The 21098-nt window shown below is 37.9% G+C and overlaps 1 protein-coding gene across 2 annotated transcripts in view; it reads right to left on the bottom strand.

Annotated features, from left to right (window-relative positions):
- Positions 1 to 17366: 17366 nt before the first annotated feature.
- LOC134804532 (uncharacterized) overlaps positions 17367 to 21098 on the bottom strand; it is a 121108-nt gene continuing 117376 nt past the window's right edge. The window contains exon 8 of one of the 2 annotated variants that reach the window (XM_063777638.1): positions 17367 to 19567. In XM_063777638.1, coding sequence (XP_063633708.1) covers positions 19467 to 19567 — 101 coding nt within the window. In that variant the 3' untranslated portion in view covers positions 17367 to 19466. The remainder of the gene's footprint in view (positions 19568 to 21098) is intronic. The other variant, XM_063777628.1, reaches the window with a different exon arrangement.

Below are 21098 nucleotides of genomic sequence, written 5' to 3' on the forward strand. Positions count from 1 at the left end.
GGGGGGGGGGGGGGGCTGGATTTTTCCTCTACAGGTCGATCTCAACTGATTCTCGTGTAATTTCATGTGCAAGTTCTATAGTTAATTTTTTATTATCATTATTCAGTTTTTTTTAAATGGTGGTGCCACGAGGAACTATTAATGTTATTGCTAAAAAATATTGTTTTTCACCTGAAGTTATACGAAACTAATGATCTGGCCGACTAGCCGACTAGTCGGCCGACTAATCGGCCATTCGAGCGCCGATTAGTCGGCTAGTCGGCTAGTCGGCCAAATTAATAGTCGGTACATCACTAATAGATATTAATATCGTTTGACACACCGCCTACCACACGTGTTTAGCAAATGCTGACAAAAAATTCACCACGCCACGACTTAATCTTATTGTTATTGCCAATGAGTAATAAATGACGGTCTCAAGTGGAAACACGCCAAATAATACAATACAATTCATGCTGCGATCTGCGACTTTCTGCAAATCTAGTGATAAGCGTAGGACTATTTTCTTACCTGCTGTAATTTGCTATCTCATTCACTTTCCGTAGGTGTGAAAGAGATAGCATACGCAAGACTTCAAGGCTGATAAGAATAATAAACAAAATACATACTTAATTGGCAAAGGAATATACATTGAACCATCATAATTATAATTTCGCAGTTTACTTTATATGTAGTTTCATTATCAAATTATCATCGCCACAAAATAAACAAAATAAACAAAATAAACAAAATAAACAAAATAAACAAAATAAACAAAGTAAACAAAGTAAACAAAGTAAACAAAGTAAACAAAGTAAACAAAGTAAACAAAGTAAACAAAGTAAACAAAGTAAAAAAAAGTAAACAAAGTAAACAAAGTAAACAAAGTAAACAAAGTAAACAAAGTAAACAAAGTAAACAAAGTAAACAAAGTAAACAAAGTAAACAAAGTAAACACAAAGTAAACAAAGTAAACAAAGTAAACAAAGTAAACAAAGTAAACAAAGTAAACAAAGTAAACAAAGTAAACAAAGTAAACAAAGTAAACAAAGTAAACAAAGTAAACAAAGTAAACAAAGTAAACAAAGTAAACAAAGTAAACAAAGTAAACAAAGTAAACAAAGTAAACAAAGTAAACAAAGTAAACAAAGTAAACAAAGTAAACAAAGTAAACAAAGTAAACAAAGTAAACAAAGTAAACAAAGTAAACAAAGTAAACAAAGTAAACAAAGTAAACAAAGTAAACAAAGTAAACAAAGTAAACAAAGTAAACAAAGTAAACAAAGTAAACAAAATAAACAAAATAAACAAAATAAACAAAATAAACAAAATAAACAAAATAAACAAAATAAACAAAATAAACAAAATAAACAAAATAAACAAAATAAACAAAATAAACAAAATAAACAAAATAAACAAAATAAACAAAATAAACAAAATAAACAAAATAAACAAAAAACAAAATAAACAAAATAAACAAAATAAACAAAATAAACAAAATAAACAAATAAACAAAATAAACAAAATAAACAAAATAAACAAAATAAACAAAATAAACAAAATAAACAAAATAAACAAAATAAACAAAATAAACAAAATAAACAAAATAAACAAAATAAACAAAATCAACAAAATAAACAAAATAAACAAAATAAACAAAATAAACAAAATAAACAAAATAAACAAAATAAACAAAATAAACAGAATAAACAGAATAAACAGAATAAACAATATATACAAAATAAACAATATAATTAAAATAAATATATAATATAAATAACATTCATAAAATGAATATTATTAATAAAATATTAATAAAATAATTATTATTAATAAAATAAATATCATTAATAAAATAAATGAATTATAGTAAATAAATAAACAAAAAAGTTAAAACAAAATTAAGAAAATTAACAAAGTTAACAATTAATAAATTCACTATTTTTTTTAGTATTTTACTGACGGCACATCACTAAATACGGATGTAGCAAACCTATAAGCAACCGATAATAAAGGTTACCATAACTGAATAAAAACCTGTTAAAAACCCCTAACAAAAACCCTATCGCGATTGGGTTTCGAGATTAACTCGGTTAAAGGTTAAGGTTACCGTTTCAATAAGCTTACCATAACAATCAGGTAACAGTATGATAGGGTTACCGAATGATACGGTAACCGAATCGATTGGGTTACCGAATGGATAGGATTAAGCGTAAAGAGGGGTTTTCCGGTCCTTGCACACGGCTCTCTACAATATGTCAAGAACGCGCACTTAGCTTTTTTGGTCATATCATGCGGTCTGAAAAGCATGACCTAGAAAGGCAGATAGATTATCTTGGGTCAAATAGATGGCAAGCGTGCGCGAGGAAAAGCACCCACGAGATGGTCTGATGTTGTGAAGTGGGTGGTTGGAGGCAACATGCAGTGCACGACCCATATGGCTTATGATCGCACACTATGGAGACGGAGCATACATGGTCGCGATCCTCAGCAATGAGGGACCGAGGAAGAAGAAGAAGATATGTTTTGCAATGTTCCAAGACATCCAAGATAGATTAAATATATTAACAACGGGTCACTCACGTATTTTAAGTCGAAAAACGCTCGACATGTTTCACTCCGTACCGAGGAGTGTCATCAGGAGCTTGCGTTTACGGTGACGGACCGGCGCAGACTGCGGGCCGCAGCTCTCCGCGCCCGATGACTCGGCGCAGGCGCCGGTGGCGGCAGGGGGGGCGAACCATTAGCGAATGACGTAGTGAGTGTTGTGTGCAACCCATCATTTGACAATAATGCCATAAATGAGGGTAGTTTCTCGCCCCCCCCCCCCTCCCTGCCGCCACCGCCGCCTGCGCCGAGCTCCTGATGACACTCCTCGGTACGGAGTGAAACATGTCGAGCGTTTTTCGACTTAAAATACGTGAGTGACCCGTTGTTAATATATTTAATATGTCTATGTCTCACGGAAGTTTTGTTATTAAAACATCCAAGATAGAGTTATAAGTACTCTATCTCGCCACATTTCTGCCTGGACAGATAAGTTTTCAGCGCTGACTGGGCGATCGGCTTATTAATCTTATTATTTCGTAACTATTTACTGTACTTTCATTTGCTCATTATCACCATTCCTCTCTTTTGATTATACTTATATAGGTACCTAAAATAAGTACCTATCATTTTAGAGACGTTGTAATCTTTTGTATAAGAAATCCTTCATTAGTTGAATAGGTAATATTGGCAATTAAGCGTAAAAAGTGGATTATTTACAAATAAGGACAAGAAAATTTGTAAGTAAGTAAGTAGTTTTTTCTTTCTCATAAAAGCGAGAAAGAGAGCTTGCTTATCTAATCCTTCCAGATTTGACTTCTATCTTGGCAGTCAATGATATTCGTTTAAAAATTTGAAAAATAAACACTGCAGGCATGCTCGAACGAAACCACCGCCAAACGCTCGTGTATAACCCAATTTATTTACCAAATCACATTTGGCCGACAGAAGGCCTGGTTCATATCCGGGCGCGTAATGAAGGCCACAGTGTGAGACGCGGGTTCGTGACACTTTCCTGATGGGATGGGATAAAACAAGTTTGAAATTTGTTCGGCAAAACCTAGGCAAGTCCGATGGTATTTCCATATTGCTTGCATAGCAATAAAGTATGTGATCTGTATAATGACTATTAATAAGCAGTATTATTATAAACGCCTGCTTGCTCTCCATTAAAAGGGGGGTTTTAACGTTTTTTATCAATATCTCTAAACATTTCTGTTTAAAATTTAGCTATTTCATGTAAAAAGTATACAGATTTTTTTTAAATTCCACATAGGTGGCAAACAAGCATACGGCCTGCCTGATGGTAAGCAGTCATCGTAGCCTATGGACGCCTGCAACTCCAGAGGTGTTACATGGGCGTTGCCGACCTTTTAAAAACCTGTACACTCCTTTTTTGAAGAACCCCATACTGTAGACCCTCGGGAAAACCTCGGAAGGGAGCTCATTCCACAGCCGGAGCGTCCGCGGGAGGAAATTCCTCTTTAATCGCACAGTACGTGACCATTTAGGTTCTAGGGTGTGAGGATGAACACCCTGCCGACGGCGAGCGGTGCGGTGATAGAAATCGGCCGTTGGCATCATGTCAAATAATTCCTCAGAGCACATCCCATTGTACAAGCGGTAGAACACACATAAGGAGGCAAAGTCTCTCCTGAGACTTAAGGTTCAATACCGCTTGTGGTCCATGTCCATCCAGGTGCTCCTGCCCAAAGGTGACAGCAGTACTCCATATGGGGTCTGACTTGCGATTTATAAAGCAGCAGTCTTTGTCCCGGAGTAAAGTATCGCCTCGCTTTATTGAGCACACCGAGTTTTTTGGATGCCAGCGCAGCCTTACCTTTCAGGTGGCTACGGAATTGGACGTCACTGGAGATGTCGGTAAGGGCTGTGACTTGGAACTGTAGGACCACAGTAAATGGGGTTTTCTTAGCGGTGAACGCACAAACTTGTGTCTTGGTGGGGTTGAATCGCACTAAATTGTCCCGACCCCACACCGAAACTCTGGATAGGGTGCTCTCAATGTCTGACACAGGCTTTTCACGACTCTCCAGCATCACAGAACGAGGAATATTGGCACGGCCTGTGTAATAGGCATTCCCAGTACTGTCGTCTGCATAGCAATGAATGTCATCGATAGACAACATGTCATTGATGTGCAGCAAAAACAGCGTTGGGTATAGCACAGAACCTTGCGGAACGCCAGCGTTAATATCCATGTTATCGGAGCAGCTTCCGTTTACTACGGCTCGTATGCGTCTGCCGGACAAAAACCTAGCGATCCATTTGCATAGTCCCTCCGGCAATCCATAAGATGGTAACTTCGGCAGGAGACCCCGATGCCAGGCCCGATCGAACGCCTTCGCTATATCTAGGCTTACTGCCAATGCCTCACCTTGACTCTCAATGGCCGAAGCCCAGCGGTGTGTGAGATACACTAGAAGATCACCAGTCGAGCGACCGTGGCGAAAACCATACTGGAGGTCGCTGATCAGATCGTGTTCTTCTAGGTATCTCAGGAGCTTTGCCTTAATTATACGCTCCATGACCTTAGAGAAAAGGGAGGTAATAGCGATAGGCCTGTAATTCGATGGGTCCGATCTATCGCCCTTTTCAGGCACAGGGTGCATAAGGGCCGTCTTCCACGAAGATGGAACATGCCGTTTGTCCTAGAGAGTGAAAAGACGCGCTAACACGGGACACAACTCTGGAGCACACTGCTTAAGCACAATAGCTGGTATGTCGTCTGGCCCGCTTGACTTATGGACGTTCAGGGATAGCAACTCCCGCCGAATATCCCTCTGCGTGAATGAGATTTCTGGCATGGAGTATACGCACCGCGGGATGGTGGGCGGCACTGCGCTACCGTCGTCGTTTATAGTAGAAGAGCCGGCCGCAAAAATTTTAACCGACTTGATACCACGATGAAATGCACAATGGTTTCCCAGAAAAGTTATGCTAAGTCCGAATTCGATAGTCTGCCACGGCGGAACTTGCCGAAAGTACGAAAAAGAAGGCTACTTCCGGTGCGAAAAAAGGGGCTGATTTAACCCATCTGATACCGAGATAGTAGTTATGGCAGCAGTTAGAAATTTACATGTAGACACAGAAAAGCGAAGTCTGCCACTATTTTTTTTGCCGGAAGTGCTTGGCAGACGCTCTCAAAGGTGACCATCGGGACCCCTAAATTAACCCATCTGATACCACCATGAAACCAATGCCAGTCGGTAGGTATGAACTCTCATGTCAGGAATATATAAGTCTGCCAAGGCTTTTCCTGCCGAAACACCATGGCAGACGAGATTATGTAAGCAAGGTCGCCATCGGTTACCCTACACTAACCCATCTGATACCACCATGAAACCAATTCCATTCGGTAGGTATGAACCCCCATTTTAGGAATATATAAGTCTGCCAAGGTTTTTCCTGCCGAAACACCTTGGCAGACGAGATTATAAGCAAGATGACCATCGGTTACCGTACACTAACCCATCTGATACCGCCATGAAACCAATTCCAATCGGTAGGTATGAGCCCTCATTTCATGAATATATAAGTCTGCCAAGGCCTTTCCTGCCGAAACTCCTTGACAGACGAGATTATGTAAGCAACATCCGCATCCGTGGGACCGGTATACGTGATTACTGTAGGCTTATTTATTACTTTATGCTTTTACATATTTGTATATTATTATGTTATTAATGAAATATATTTATAATTTATTAAACCTATACCTAATACATTGGGAATTCATTAACTGCTTACGGCAGTAGTAGGGAGTAGTGGGTGAGTTCTGGCTCACTTAGCCAGGCCAACAGTCCCTCCCCCTTTTTTCCCTTGTTGAGGCCCTGCAACCTTACCTTGAACCCAACCTAATGTCATTGTAGCTCGAATCTAACCTAATCTTCTCATTTTTATTGCTTTTAGAAAATATTCTAATAACAATTATCTACTTTTGCAAAGTTAAATGTTGAATTCTTTATTTCGCAAAATGGAATTTTAATGTGACTATAATGTATGTGCAATCTACTTAGAAACTGGGTTTAGAAATATAAAAACACACATTTTATATAGGATAATAAGTTTATTCAAGTAATATTCTGAACATATGAGATATAGTAACATCATTACTTATTCTGTGTACAGTGGAGAAAACATGCAAGTTGACATTTTTCGTTTTAAAATAAAGATAAACTAAACAGTATTTGCCACAAACCGATGTTAAAAAACTTTGCAGTTGTTGGTTGGCACAATACCATCTCTTACAATTTCTCTTCATTAACATTTTATGATACCTTCCTGTTTTTATTTACTTATTTTAATTTTTTACTTTTTATGTGATCGGTACTTCATTTATTTTAGATTTTGGGCTAATATTAGTTTGTTAACCGACTTCCAAATCTCAAAGAAGGAGGTTATCAATTCGGTTGTATGTTTTTTTTATTTTTTATTTTTTTTATGTTTGTTACTCTATATCTCCGTCATTCCTGGACCGATTTTGAAAATTAGTTTTTTGATTGTATGTATATGCATACAGATTGGTTCCGTTTTTGTCAAAACCCAGTTCTGATGATGGGATCCATGAGGAATCGAGGGAACTCCTCAAATTTTAAACGCATACATATAGTGATTTTTGGGTTTTTATCATCAAATTAAGCATACACATTCAAAAAAGTGACATTTGATGAAGTGCAACTGCTGATGATGATCAGAACGGAACTCTTCAACGACGCATAGTTCACGTTTGGCGATTTGTCGTCTTCGTTATGTTTGTTAAGCAAGTCAAGTTTTTAAGCCACATTTTTGTCAAGCTCGAGTTCTGATGATGGGATCCATGAGGAATCGAGGGAACTCCTCAAATCTTAAAGGCATGCGTATAGACATTTTTGTATTTTCATCAGAAAATCAAGGATTTTCATTAAAAACTGGCGCATTTGATGAAGTGGAACTGCTGATGATGACCAGAACAGAACTTTTCAACCACGCATAATTCACGTTTGGCGATTTTTCCTCTTCGTTATGTTTGTTAAGCAAGTCAATTTTTAAAGCCACATTTTTGTCAAGCTCGAGTTCTAATGATGGGATCAATAAGGAATCGAGGGAACTCCTCAAATATTAAAGGCATAAGTATAGATTTTTTTTGTATTTTCATCATAAAATCAAGCATTTACATTAAAAACTGTCGCATTTGATGAAGTGGAACTGCTGATGATGACCAGAACAAAACTCTTCAACGACGCATAGTACACGTTTGGTGATTTCTAATTTCCATTTTGACTTGGACTGCGACCCGGACTCGGACCCAGAACCGGACTCATACCCGGATCCGGTTCGGACCCGGACTCGGACCCGGACTTGGAATCGAACTCGGACCCGGACTCGGACTCGGACACGGACTCGGACTAGGACCCGGACTCGGACTCGGACCCGGACTCGGAACCGGACTCGGAACCGGACTCGGACTCGGCCCCGGACACGGACTCGGACACGGATTCGGACCCGGACTCGGACTCAGACTCGGACCCGGACTCGGACCCGGACCTTGACCCGGAAAACCACTATAATATATATTATATTATAATTATTATTATTACACGTAAATTTGTTCACGAAGAAACCGTGTACCGACTCTTCATGCCATTATATTTTTAATTATATTCTACAAATCGACACTAAAAGTACCAAAATATCAAAATATGGAGAAACTACTTACTACTTTTCCGTTTGAGAAAGAAGCAAAACAATTTTGTCTTTGACAGTAATTGAATTATTGTGTGATTTTGAAAGCTAGACAATTCAAGATTTATATTTTTACTCACAAAGACAACACAGAAATTCAATCTCAAATGTAAACCTTCGAACAATTTCCATACATTGACGACATCACTCAAAATTCTTCTTCAAGTCAGATGCCCGCTGGGGCTGCACCGGAGCACACGTATAATTCTTCAAATAAAAATGACAGCTTGATTTGACATTAAATCATATACGCACACGAGAAAGTATACCAGTAGATAAATTGTATTTCAAAAAATAGGGTACATAAATATCAGCTCGCGTCTCCTTTAAATTTGATTTGCTGTTATTTACGGGTCATAATGGTTGAAAACCTCAGTAAACTATCTTAAAACAATACGATTACAGTCGAATTTAAGTATTATGTTCCTTCAAATCAAAACTCGCTTAAAATGAAAAAAGTTTAAAGACTCATCCTTTACTGATTGGGATTAATTTTCATTTTGCGTCATTTTAAAAACGTATTTGACTTCTGTACGTCAATTAATTTTGATGACAATTGTAATCTTGTAATATATTATAGAACTTTTATCTTAAAATATTGCCTATTAACAGGAAGCGTTATGTAATTCGTATAAGTAATACCTGAAAGTCTTGTACCTAGATCTGTAATACCATGGATTGCGACGAATAAATGATTATGATTATGCCGTTCATTCCGTCTATATGTATAATGCGTGTACGTGCTGTTCTCTGAAAATCTTCAAGAAAAAATAACGGCTAGACCAGCACGAAGTACTAGCGAGTTTTTGCGGCTTTGGAGACCGAGATAAAGCTTACAGGCCAATACCGCTGTGGCCTGGTTATTGTTATGTATACCTATGTATCGAATGTTTTTAAAAAAAATTTACTATAAAAAGCAATGTTTTATTTCGATTAGGTCTACATTTTGTGCATATTGTATATCTGAAGTATTTTCGTACTAAACTTGAAACTTTCGTTGAAACTAAATAAAATAATTATTCCTAATATACAGTCACCTGCAATTTATGTTACACAACACACAACGAAGGCCGCAAAAATATCTGACACGATCTTATTTGTAGAACCATAAGAGCATGTCATATATTTTTACGGCCTTCGAAGAGTAGGTACCGGTCATTATCACCAACTTTGCCCGCATTTAAAAAAAAACACGAATTTCTCAAAAAAAAAACAAATCGTAATTACTTTTTTTGCTCAGCACGTCCATTGTGATCAAACGCATCAGTTTATTTGAAGAAAAAATATTTTTATCGTGTTTTTACCCATTTTTTTGCGTTTTAGAGGGTGGGCAAAGATATCCGGAGTTTTCGCCAACATTGCCCACGTCAATTTGGTATTCATATACAGCTCGTATGATGATGATGTCTAAGGATCACAGGTTTTGGGCAATCCTACCATTCCCTGTTAATAACTTAGCGATAAGTGTAAAAACTTTTAAATTTGCTGGGCAATGTTGCCTACCCGTTTTTGCTCATTTCCATATAAGGCTCGCCTAAGCATTTTACAAAGGCTAGGGTTGTCACTTTTGAGAAAATCTGTTACAATAGTTTAATGGCCAAAAATATGATTTTTGCTGTGTTTTCATTAGTTAACGGGATAAAACATCTAAGTAAAGGATAATAAGACAAATTAAATACAGTATATATTTATAAACTTACTTTAGTGTACAAACATAACCTTATTTTACATGCGAAGTTGGGTAAATTAGATGAAAGTGACAACCCTAATCCGTTTTTGGTGGTGGGCAATGTTGGAATGGATGCCAAATCACCGGATTACTTTGCCCACCGCTAAAACTCGCTAAAAATTACAAATTAAAGATATCTTATTGATACTGTTTTAACACCCCCTGGCACTGATTAAAATAACCGACTTGGTTTCACATTACCAGAGGGCGGAGTATTGGTGGCAAATTTCACACAAAAGGTATGGAGTCGTTTTTATAAAATTATTATTTTAGGCTTGAATAATAAAATTATTCATTTACCTAATGTACTTAGTATGGTACCTACTCGTAAATTGGAAGTAAGTACTTAACATTTATTTTCATAAATCGATTTCAGGAACACCTAAATGTTATGTCGTAAATGTTTTGTTCAATATGAAGTTCAAACATGTCTTGAAAATAATATATCGTTTGGCAGGTATAACTTCTTAGTCTAGTATTTAGTACCTAATGATAATGTTTTGATAAGAAAATATATTATTATGTATTATAGATATTAACAACATATTACATTATATTTGTATGCTCGTAAGATAATTTCTATAAGTTCCTAAAAATTATTATGCAAAATTAATCATTTATTCGTTATTTATTTAATCATAAGAATACTTAGGCGACTCCATACCTTTTGTGTGAAATTTGCCACCGATACTCCGCCCTCTACACATTACATCTCAAAACTTTTTGAAGTGAAAATTTCTTTAGCGGCGTGTAATAGTGCCCTTGCGGCCTATTTGCTGAATAAATGTTGAAGTTTGAAGTTTGCATGCCAAGTTTCGTGCTTTCTGCCGGATGGGACAGGATTTAGGATGGGTCAGACCAGGACCGCATTTTTGCAGGTTCATCTTTTATTAGCCAGACTCTACCTCCATACTAAATCGAGCTAAGGAGTCGCACTATAAAGAAATATTGAACATTTTCTTTCAAGTTGATATACAGGGTGTCCATGCATTAGGGTATTTATATTCAATATTCAATAATTTATTCATAAAATCAATACAATTTTACACGTCAATGGTATTTAGAACCAGTATACAAAGTATCATAACAAATTACGATTTTTTTACTTTGGAGCAACCTGTATGTGTTAGTAGCTCCTGAGGTAATAAATAGTATGACTAGATTTTGCCCTGTGCGCGGGGCCCGAGGGCCCCGCGGTCTTCTTGTAGTTTGTTGTTGGTGCTGTTGTTTTTGTTGTAGTAGTAGTAGTAGTAGTAGTTTGTTTTCCAAAGGGAAAAAGAAATAAAGTTGTACTTTTGCTAGGACGAAAAGATCCGCGTGAAAGCACTACATTCCCGCAGCTCGGCCTGGCCTCGCGTGCTTGGGAACTCGTAAGGGACGCACCGGGCCTTCGGCCCTACGCGGAGCTCGGCCTTCGCGAGCCTCGACGCTTCGCCGTCGGGCCTTCGGCCCGCCGGCTTCGCTTATCAAGACAGTTGACTTTGTAGAACGCTTGGGGGAACTGCATTCACGCAGCTCGGCCTTCGGCCTCGCGTTTTGGGAGTCGGGGTGGAGCCTCCGGGCCTTCGGCCCTCCGCCGGGGTCGGCCTTCGGCCTCCCGGCCTGAAGCTCGCCCTTCGGGCTCGCTTAACACACTTTTTGTATAGGATTTTGCTTTGTTCGTCATTCCCGCAGCTCGGCCTTCGGCCTCGCCCAAAATTACTGGGGGCGGGGCACGCTTGGATATTCGGGGTGAAGCTCCGGGCCTGACGGCCTGAAGCTCGCCCTTCGGGCTCGCTTAACCTACTTGGAAATTTGAATTTTGCCCTTGTCGCCCGCCATTTTGGATTTTTCCAAAAATTTTTTTTACATGGTAATGCTGGGCCCCCTAGCTCGCCGCATGCCAAATCTCAGCGCACTCGGACCAACTTGAAAAATTAAAAAAAAAAGTCGGCCATTTTGAAATTTTTTAAATGCAGTTTGCTGTGTTTCGGGGCCCTCTATGACATTTGGTCGAGCACCCCCCACCTACCTCGCACCGTTTAAAAGTTGCCATACAAAATTAAAATGACCATTATTTCCGCCATCTTGGATTTTTTCCAAAAATTTTTTTTTCATAGGAATCTAGAGGCTTCTATCTCTCGCCATGTCAATCTCAGCGCGCTCGGACCAACTTGAAAAAAAAAAAAAGTCGGCCCGTTTGAAAATTTTTAAATGCAGTTTATTTTGTCTCGGGGCCCTCTATGACATTTGGTCGAGCACCCCCCACCTATCTCGCACCGTTTAAAAGTTGCCATACAAAATAAAAGGAGGCCATTTTTTCCGCCATCTTGGATTTGTTCGAAATTTTTTTTCCCATACGAATCTAGAGGACCCCGAGATTCCGTGACCAAAATTTCAGCGCGCTAGGACAAACTTGAAAAAATTAAAAAAAAAATCAGCCATTTTGAAAAAAAATGGCGGCGTCAAAAACTGCCAGGGACCCTCTATGACATTTGGTCGAGCACCCCCCACCTACCTCCCACCGTTTGGCCGGGCCGTCGAACATTTTTCTGACCGGAAGCGGTAGGCCAAAAGTCGGAATTTTCTGAAGTCACGAGACCGCCCTCTATACGACCGTACCAAAGTCTAACACCCCACGAACCTCCTTCTGGGAGAACAATCATGTCAATTAATCAGTCGTGTTGCAGCTTTAAATAAGATTAATTATTAATTATTAAATTATTAAATTAAATTAAATTAATTAAAACTTTCTTCGACCGTTTTGATTATCTTTTTTATTTATGACATTAATAAGATTCTGACTTTTGACAAATGTCATCATTGCCGCACATTTTCAAACAAATTGTCAAGTTAGAGAGGACTATGGAGGAGATTACTGTTTACTAGCTTTTGACTTAACTCCTGGCCCCTGTTTCACCAACGTGACAGGTGCGACGAATTGTAAAATCACTGTTGCTGACGTCACAGGCATCCATGAACTACGGTTACCGCTTACCATCGGGCGGGCCGTATTCCTGTTTGCCACCATCATTGTATTATTAAAAAAAAACTTTATGATATCGGAAAAAAAACAGATATTTCTCTTGCTAAGTTTATGACAATTGTCACAGAAACACTGCAATTGTCACGAAATTCCGACATATAACTCATTACCTGTCAAGAATTACCTACAATTCTTCTAGATCTTTGACAATTGTCAGAAACTTCACAGGAGAAATATCTGTTTTTTCCGATATAATAAAGTTTTTTTTTAATAATACAATGATGGTGGCAAACAGGAATACGGCCCGCCCGATGGTAAGTGGTAATCGTAGCCCATGGATGCCTGTGACGTCAGCGATAGTGATTTTACAATTCGTCGCACCTGTCACCGATGTGAAATTGGGGCCTGGCCTCTATTTCACTACGGTGGCAGGTGCGACACTTGTCGACATCACAGTTGGTACTGACGTTACAGGCCTCCATAGGCTACGGTAACCGCTTACCATCAGACGGGCGGTGTGCTTGTTTGCCACCAACATGTTAATAAAATAAAAACTCCATTATATCGCCAAATACTAAGTACTTATTTTGCGAAGCTAATGACAATTGTCACAAGAAACACGACAATTGTCGGTAATTCTTGACAGCAAATGAGTTCTGTGTAACACTATATGAGTAAAATGAATATAGGCGTGGAATCGAATGTATTTGCAGCCAACAAAATGCCAATGTTTGTTCAGCTACCTGTTCACCTGTTTAAATTGCTTATTATCAATTTAGATCCGGATTTTAAACCTGGCTGACATCGGATAGCCATTTATATTGATGTCAATGGTGTTGGTGAATATTTTAATTCATTCGGGCGAAAACCGGAAGGTTGGTTGGGTATCATAAAATGTTCATGGAGAGAAATTGTAAAGGCCCCAGTACACAATGGGCCATTGCCGGCCACTCCAAGGGACGCAGCCATGCGGTAGAATGAGATAGCAATATCATTTGCTCCCTCTAACGCATAAATGCGTCCCTTGGAATGGCCGGCGATGGCCCATTGTGTACTGGGGCCTTAAGATATGGTATTGTAATCAACAACTGCAAAGTTTTTTTTACATCGGTTTGTGGCAAATACTGTTTAGTTTATCTTTATTTTAAAACGAAAAATGTCAACTTGCATGTTTTCTCCACTGTACACAGAATAAGTAATGATGTTACTATATCTCATATGTTCAGAATATTACTTGAATAAACTTATTATCCTATATAAAATGTGTGTTTTTATATTTCTAAACCCAGTTTCTAAGTAGATTGCACATACATTATAGTCACATTAAAATTCCATTTTGCGAAATAAAGAATTCAACATTTAACTTTGCAAAAGTAGATAATTGTTATTAGAATATTTTCTAAAAGCAATAAAAATGAGAAGATTAGGTTAGATTCGAGCTACAATGACATTAGGTTGGGTTCAAGGTAAGGTTGCAGGGCCTCAACAAGGGAAAAAAAGGGGGAGGGACTGTTGGCCTGGCTAAGTGAGCCAGAACTCACCCACTACTCCCTACTACTGCCGTAAGCAGGTAATGAATTCCCAATGTATTAGGTATAGGTTTAATAAATTATAAATATATTTCATTAATAACATAATAATATACAAATATGTAAAAGCATAAAGTAATAAATAAGCCTACAGTAATCACGTATACCGGTCCCACGGATGCGGATGTTGCTTACATAATCTCGTCTGTCAAGGAGTTTCGACAGGAAAGGCCTTGGCAGACTTAAAAATTTCCGAAATGAGGGTTCATACCTACCGACTGGAATTGGTTTCATGGAGGTATCAGATGGGTTAATGTAGGGTAACTGATGTACACCTTGCTAACATAATCTCGTCTGCCAAGGTGTTTCGGCAGGAAAAGCCTTGGCAGACTTATATATTCATGAAATGAGGGTTCATACCTACCGACTGGAATTGGTTTCATGGCGGTATCAGATGGGTTAGTGTACGGTAACCGATGGTCATCTTGCTTATAATCTCGTCTGCCAAGGTGTTTCGGCAGGAAAAACCTTGGCAGACTTATATATTCCTAAAATGGGGGTTCATATCTACCGAATGGAATTGGTTTCATGGTGGTATCAGATGGGTTAGTGTAGGGTAACCGATGGCGACCTTGCTTACATAATCTCGTCTGCCATGGTGTTTCGGCAGGAAAAGCCTTGGCAGACTTATATATTCCTGACATGAGAGTTCATACCTACCGACTGGCATTGGTTTCATGGTGGTATCAGATGGGTTAATTTAGGGGTCCCGATGGTCACCTTTGAGAGCGTCTGCCAAGCACTTCCGGCAAAAAAAATAGTGGCAGACTTCGCTTTTCTGTGTCTACATGTAAATTTCTAACTGCTGCCATAACTACTATCTCGGTATCAGATGGGTTAAATCAGCCCCTTTTTTCGCACCGGAAGTGGCCTTCTTTTTCGTACTTTCGGCAAGTTCCGCCGTGGCAGACTATCGAATTCGGACTTAGCATAACTTTTCTGGGAAACCATTGTGCATTTCATCGTGGTATCAAGTCGGTTAGAAATTTTGCGGCCGGCTCTTCTACCATTAGGGTCGAGTTCGAGGCAAAAAGTGCTATCGTATGCAGGGTAATGATATAAGGTAAACGTACTGGTGCTCGACGACCGCGTCCGACCGCCCAGTATATGTCATCTTGAAACTTAAGTCATTGTCAATAGAGGTGACAGCAAGGTGTCATCTATTGGGCATTAGCATGTCGAGCACTAGAACGTTTACCTTACAATTGAAAAAGTTAGACTTAGACATGTTTTCGTGATTTTTTTCTATTGAGCCAACTTTAACCTTTTAAGGTTTAGACAATGCGTTAAGCACGATTGCGGGTCAGAAGACTTTTCGACACATACTTTGCAGGCCTCATTTAATTTAAAAAGATACGAAATTGGTAACTCAGTATACAGCTAGGCAAAAACTGGGGTGTCGTTGTGTGGCTCATAATAAGTAATTTTCTAAACAATATCGCTAGTTAAAAACATAATGGTTAATTATTTAACGGTAAGTATCGTGAATTCAATGAATCACTCACAACACAACAGTTCAATATTAAAATTGTTAGTCATTCTACACAATGAACTAATAATATAAAGTAACCCAGATCTGAAAAATTGCTGTGATGGATAATAATTCAATTTACGGTAAAGGTATAAGTAATTCTCGAGAAAATTAGTTTTTCCGTGAAGGCGCGTATTCACTGAAAGCAAATGGCTGTAAATATTATATGAGCCATGAGCCTTCTCGACAATACCACATAGGTAATGTATAAATTGAACCTTATCCTCACTTTTAGCTTTGACATGTTGGAGATAGATTATTTTCGTAACAGGTACGTCCGCTGGCAATTTCTTAGCTACTAAGGGCGCAATCCAACATCCGTTATCCCTAATTTCATTTGGTCGCTGTGATAAATAATGTCTCGCGACAGCCGCTAAGTGCACGAAGCTACGGATATTATGTGAAGATATACCTGTGCTGCTATTTCCACGGCTTACCAAGCTATAAATATAGGATTATTATTGCTGCTACGAGTATAGCAGCTATAATAAATCAATTAATAAAATGGTACAATGGTGGTAATGGAATTATGTAGTTTGTTGTCTGACGTGTACCACCAGTTAAATATATTTTTTAAATCTTGCACATACATTATGGTACATATGAATAAGAAGTATAAGTCTACCTAGTACCTAAGTAAAAAGATCCGATTTATCGTTTGTTATATTATATTATTTAAATTATTTTGTAACTGCGATATAAGAGGCTGAAGTTTTTGTTTTTGTAGCTATACCTATGTACATTTCTTAAATAAAACACATTCTAAAATGAACATCTTTTTTATTAGTTTTATTACATAATGTGGCCTGCTGTAAGACTAGTACAATTTAGGTATTTACAACTTTAACAATGACAATGACAATACTTAGGGATACCATATTATACATGAATTATATTATTTACAATATTTTTATAGTGATTTTACACATTTAGAGGGCCGTATTTTCAGGCTTTAGGTTAGGTTTCGTTCATGTCGTCTCGGATATGGGTGAATCCATATTATGGGTGAATCGATACCATTATCGATGCATTCAGTGCAATGCCCTGAACACAAATATATGAGATGACAAGCGCCAAAGTGGTGGGGGTAGTTGCTGTGGCGTCTTAAATCTGTAGTACAAACTTTTTTTTAGGATCTTTTAAACATACCATGTGGGGTACCAAATGAAAAGGCTTTGTGAGTAGATCACAAATATATAACATACTGTAACACCACTTTCGCGCTTGTCATCTCATATATTTGGATTCAGGGCATTACACTGAATGCGTCGATACCAAATTCATCCATATCCGAGACGACATGAGCGAAAATCGATTTCTAGAAGACTTTTCTTTCGTTGGCCGTGCCACTATTTACAGTGAGGCAACGTAGTTAATGTTTGGATCACGAACTGGCTAAAAAACAATTACTGACAAAATTGTCGCTGTAGGTATTTGTATATAACACCGTAAAAAAGCTTTAAGATAAATCGCGTTTACCCTACTTAAAAGTAGTTTTAATAATTTCCTTGACTAAAACTTTGAGTAGTAAAAACTAGTTTGGCTGCGTATATCAGAACAAACTAGTCATCGCAAAGTGCGTTTTAATTCAGTAGGTATTCCATTTTCCCGTAACCCAATTTTTAAAGGATCGGTTTCATGTATGTCGGATGGGCCATACTTTGAGTTAAGTAAAGTACCCAAACGAGCGATCAATACGATTTTATTCCCAATTTTTAAAGGTTACCCAATTAATGTCACTGCATGACTTGCCTACAGCTATACGTTTTATTGGCTTATACTATACCCAATTAAAATGATATAAAATGTCGTCTTTGACTTTGTATGGTAGTAAAATTATAAAATTTATGAAAAAAAAAGTTGATATGAAGGTTACACTCAAATTTATTGTTGTTAAAAAACACAATTATCAAGTTGCGATTTTATTAATGGCTTCAACCAAAATTTAAACATTGACATATTGAACTTTTTATAATAAACACCAGTGGAGTCACAGATTTTTGTTTATTTCATTCCGACAAATTTACCTACATATAATACTTCCCTGTTTTTACAAATATTGTGTATATATTTAACATTGATATTCATTAACTATATTTTAGTGATGACATTTTTACATGGACACAGTAAATTAAACACTTACAATTATTTATATTTTAATCATTGCAATATGAAAACGTTTTTGCGTGAATGTTGATTGAACATTAAATACGAGTATAAGTAAAAATGGATACGACTATGACTACAAGCAATGGTTAATGGCTAAATGCTCATAACGATGTAAGCTACATAGATATTTCATAAACAAATAACAACTTTAGTATGTGATATTTACACCAACATTACTTATTTATCATTGATCTAGTGAAGAAATCAAAACATAACATCTTATTAGTATTACTTTGTAACTAAAAGATGTTTTAAGAATGCACCGTAATTTGAGTACTTAGACTAAATAATACTCGAATCTCTCTTCTAGCCTTTCACTATTAAAGCAATGTCAAAGCATCAGTGCCTTTAAATTTATAGATTAAAAAAAAAAACATATTTCTGAATCAAATGAGGGCTTATTTTTGTATGCCCTTTTGAAAAGACTCTCCTCAAAAGCCCAGCTCCAAAGTAGTAATCTGTCAATGTTCTTTATACATCATTTACTTTCATAAGCAGGGAGAGCGGCTGAAGGCTTTCAAAAACGTAAAAAAACAAGTTTCATACTGACCTCCTAGAGCGCATCAGATTTGGCTAGGACGCAAGCTCGCATCACGTAATTTTATTGACGTATTATGTTTTCATACATGTATTTACCTTTTTTCCTTTAAGTACTATTTGCTGATTAAGGCAAGGAGGATGTATCAAATATAAGTAGTAGAAACTTTATTGACGATCATTCGGAGTGACGATTTAAAAGTACAAATGTCTCGTTTATGTTTGGGGGCCTTATTACATTTTAATTTTATTTTATTTGCGAACCTAGGGGGAAATACACCCCTCTTTAATATAATAAATGTTACTGACTAGGTAATTAACGGAATCACCTTATATTATTAACCATATTAATCAAAACAAAAGTGTTACTAAATTTAAGTAAAACTTTCCGGCGGGAATTCGTTCATATCATCAGATTATTGATTTCAAACTTTATAGGTAGCATGTTATTAAGCAGCCAAAAAGTATGTCACTAAGACTCGCTAATAAAAAAAACTCTTGGGCTACCCTACTACTATGCACACTGAACAGCAGTAAAAACAAATCTGCATGCAATAAGTGCTTCTCATTGCAACACTAATTAACGCTAACTCGATTCACGCAAAAACGAACCGTCCTACAAAGGTTTCAGAAGATATTTAGCTTAGCTACGTTCTGCTAAGGCAGTTAAGCTTACGATTGTCACCGAAGGGAGAGGTTTAATATCGTTAGTGCTGGTAATAGGAAGTGGCCCAGGATGTAGTAGCTCGGCGATGACGATTGCATGGCCGCTGGGTTTTCACCTGAAACAATTGTATAATGTTAAATATACCTACATATAATATATGTAACAACTTAATATAACGTTACAGAGTAAAATAGTTTACTTGCGCTAATCTTACATCTACTTCCAACTTCCATGGTTTTACTAAACTTTTGTTCAATAAACTCATCAAAGTAAATTGCATCGTCCGGATAATATTAAATGCAGTAAATGAGGATATTAAATAAATACCAACATGGAAAAACTTTATTTTAACACTAGCTGTGCCCGCGGCTCCGCCCGCGTGGAATTCGGTCTGCTATCCCCTGGAGGTGGAACTTGAAGTAAAGTTGACAAATGGATATGCTAGAGGACTGTAGTCCAGATAAATATTTTACAATTAGCTACCACTAAATAAAACTACACTCCAAAATCAATAGTTTTTTTCACCCTTATTCAAATTTTACACGTGATTTAAACGACTGAGTAGTAGGTGTATATCGGACGATACATGCAGTAAGCTATACGCGCGCGAGCGAAAGCGAAGCGGCCTGCCTGGCTAGAGCGCCACTCACCGTGGTCTTCTTCAGACTCCCGAGGAAGCCCACGTGCCCCTTGTAACCTTAATGCGTTGCGAGACTTTCGCGAATGATTCGATTTTTTTCAGGAAGGCATGGTAATGCGTATAAAATGCGAGTCCCAAATCGTTTGACTCCGCAAACGACCAGTGCCGGATTAAGATATTTTGATGCCCTAAGCATTTCTAGACCATGGTGCCCCCTCTCCCTAGGGTCATCAAGATTACATTGAATTTTTTTGGTAAATTGAGTGACGTTCATTGATGCATTACAGCTGAGAATGGAAATCAGTCAGATCATTTTTCACGAAAATTGATAGTGCCGCAGCAGTAACGTTGCAACAGAGTACCTAATGCTGCTGCAGTCGCCACCCGAATGTCACCTTTATCATATCTTAGAATGTTATTGAAAACGCAAGCGAAGCGAACGCGAAAATTTTTCGATATAAAAACGCAATTTGATAGACAGTTGTACATTTTTATGGTAATCAGTCTTTCAATCCGATGGTCGCGGGTTCAAACCCTAGCTCGTACCAATGAGTTTTTCGGAACTTATGTAAGAAATATCATTTGATATTTACCAGTTGCTTTTCGGTGAAGGAAAACATCGTGAGGAAACCGGACTAATCCCAATAAGGCCTAGTTTCCCCTCTGGGTTGGAAGGTCAGATGGCAGTCGCTTTCGTAAAAACTAGCGCCTACGTCAAATCATAGGATTAGTTGTCAAGCGGACCCCAGGCTCCCATGAGCCGTGGCAAAATGCCGGGATAACGCGAGGAAGAAGAGAGTATGGAAATCAGTCACATCATTTTATCACGAAAATTGACAGTGCTGCAGCAGTAACGTTGCAACAGAGTAATGCTGCTGCAGTCGCCACCCGAATGTCACCTTTATCATATCTTAGAAAGTTATTGAAAACGCCAGCGAAGCGAGCGCGAAAATTTTTCGATATAAAAAACGCAATTTGATAGACAGTTGTACTTGTACTTGTACAC

The sequence above is a fragment of the Cydia splendana genome, chromosome 2 (assembly GCF_910591565.1).
Source record: "Cydia splendana chromosome 2, ilCydSple1.2, whole genome shotgun sequence".
In the NCBI taxonomy this organism is placed as follows: Eukaryota; Metazoa; Arthropoda; class Insecta; order Lepidoptera; family Tortricidae; genus Cydia; species Cydia splendana.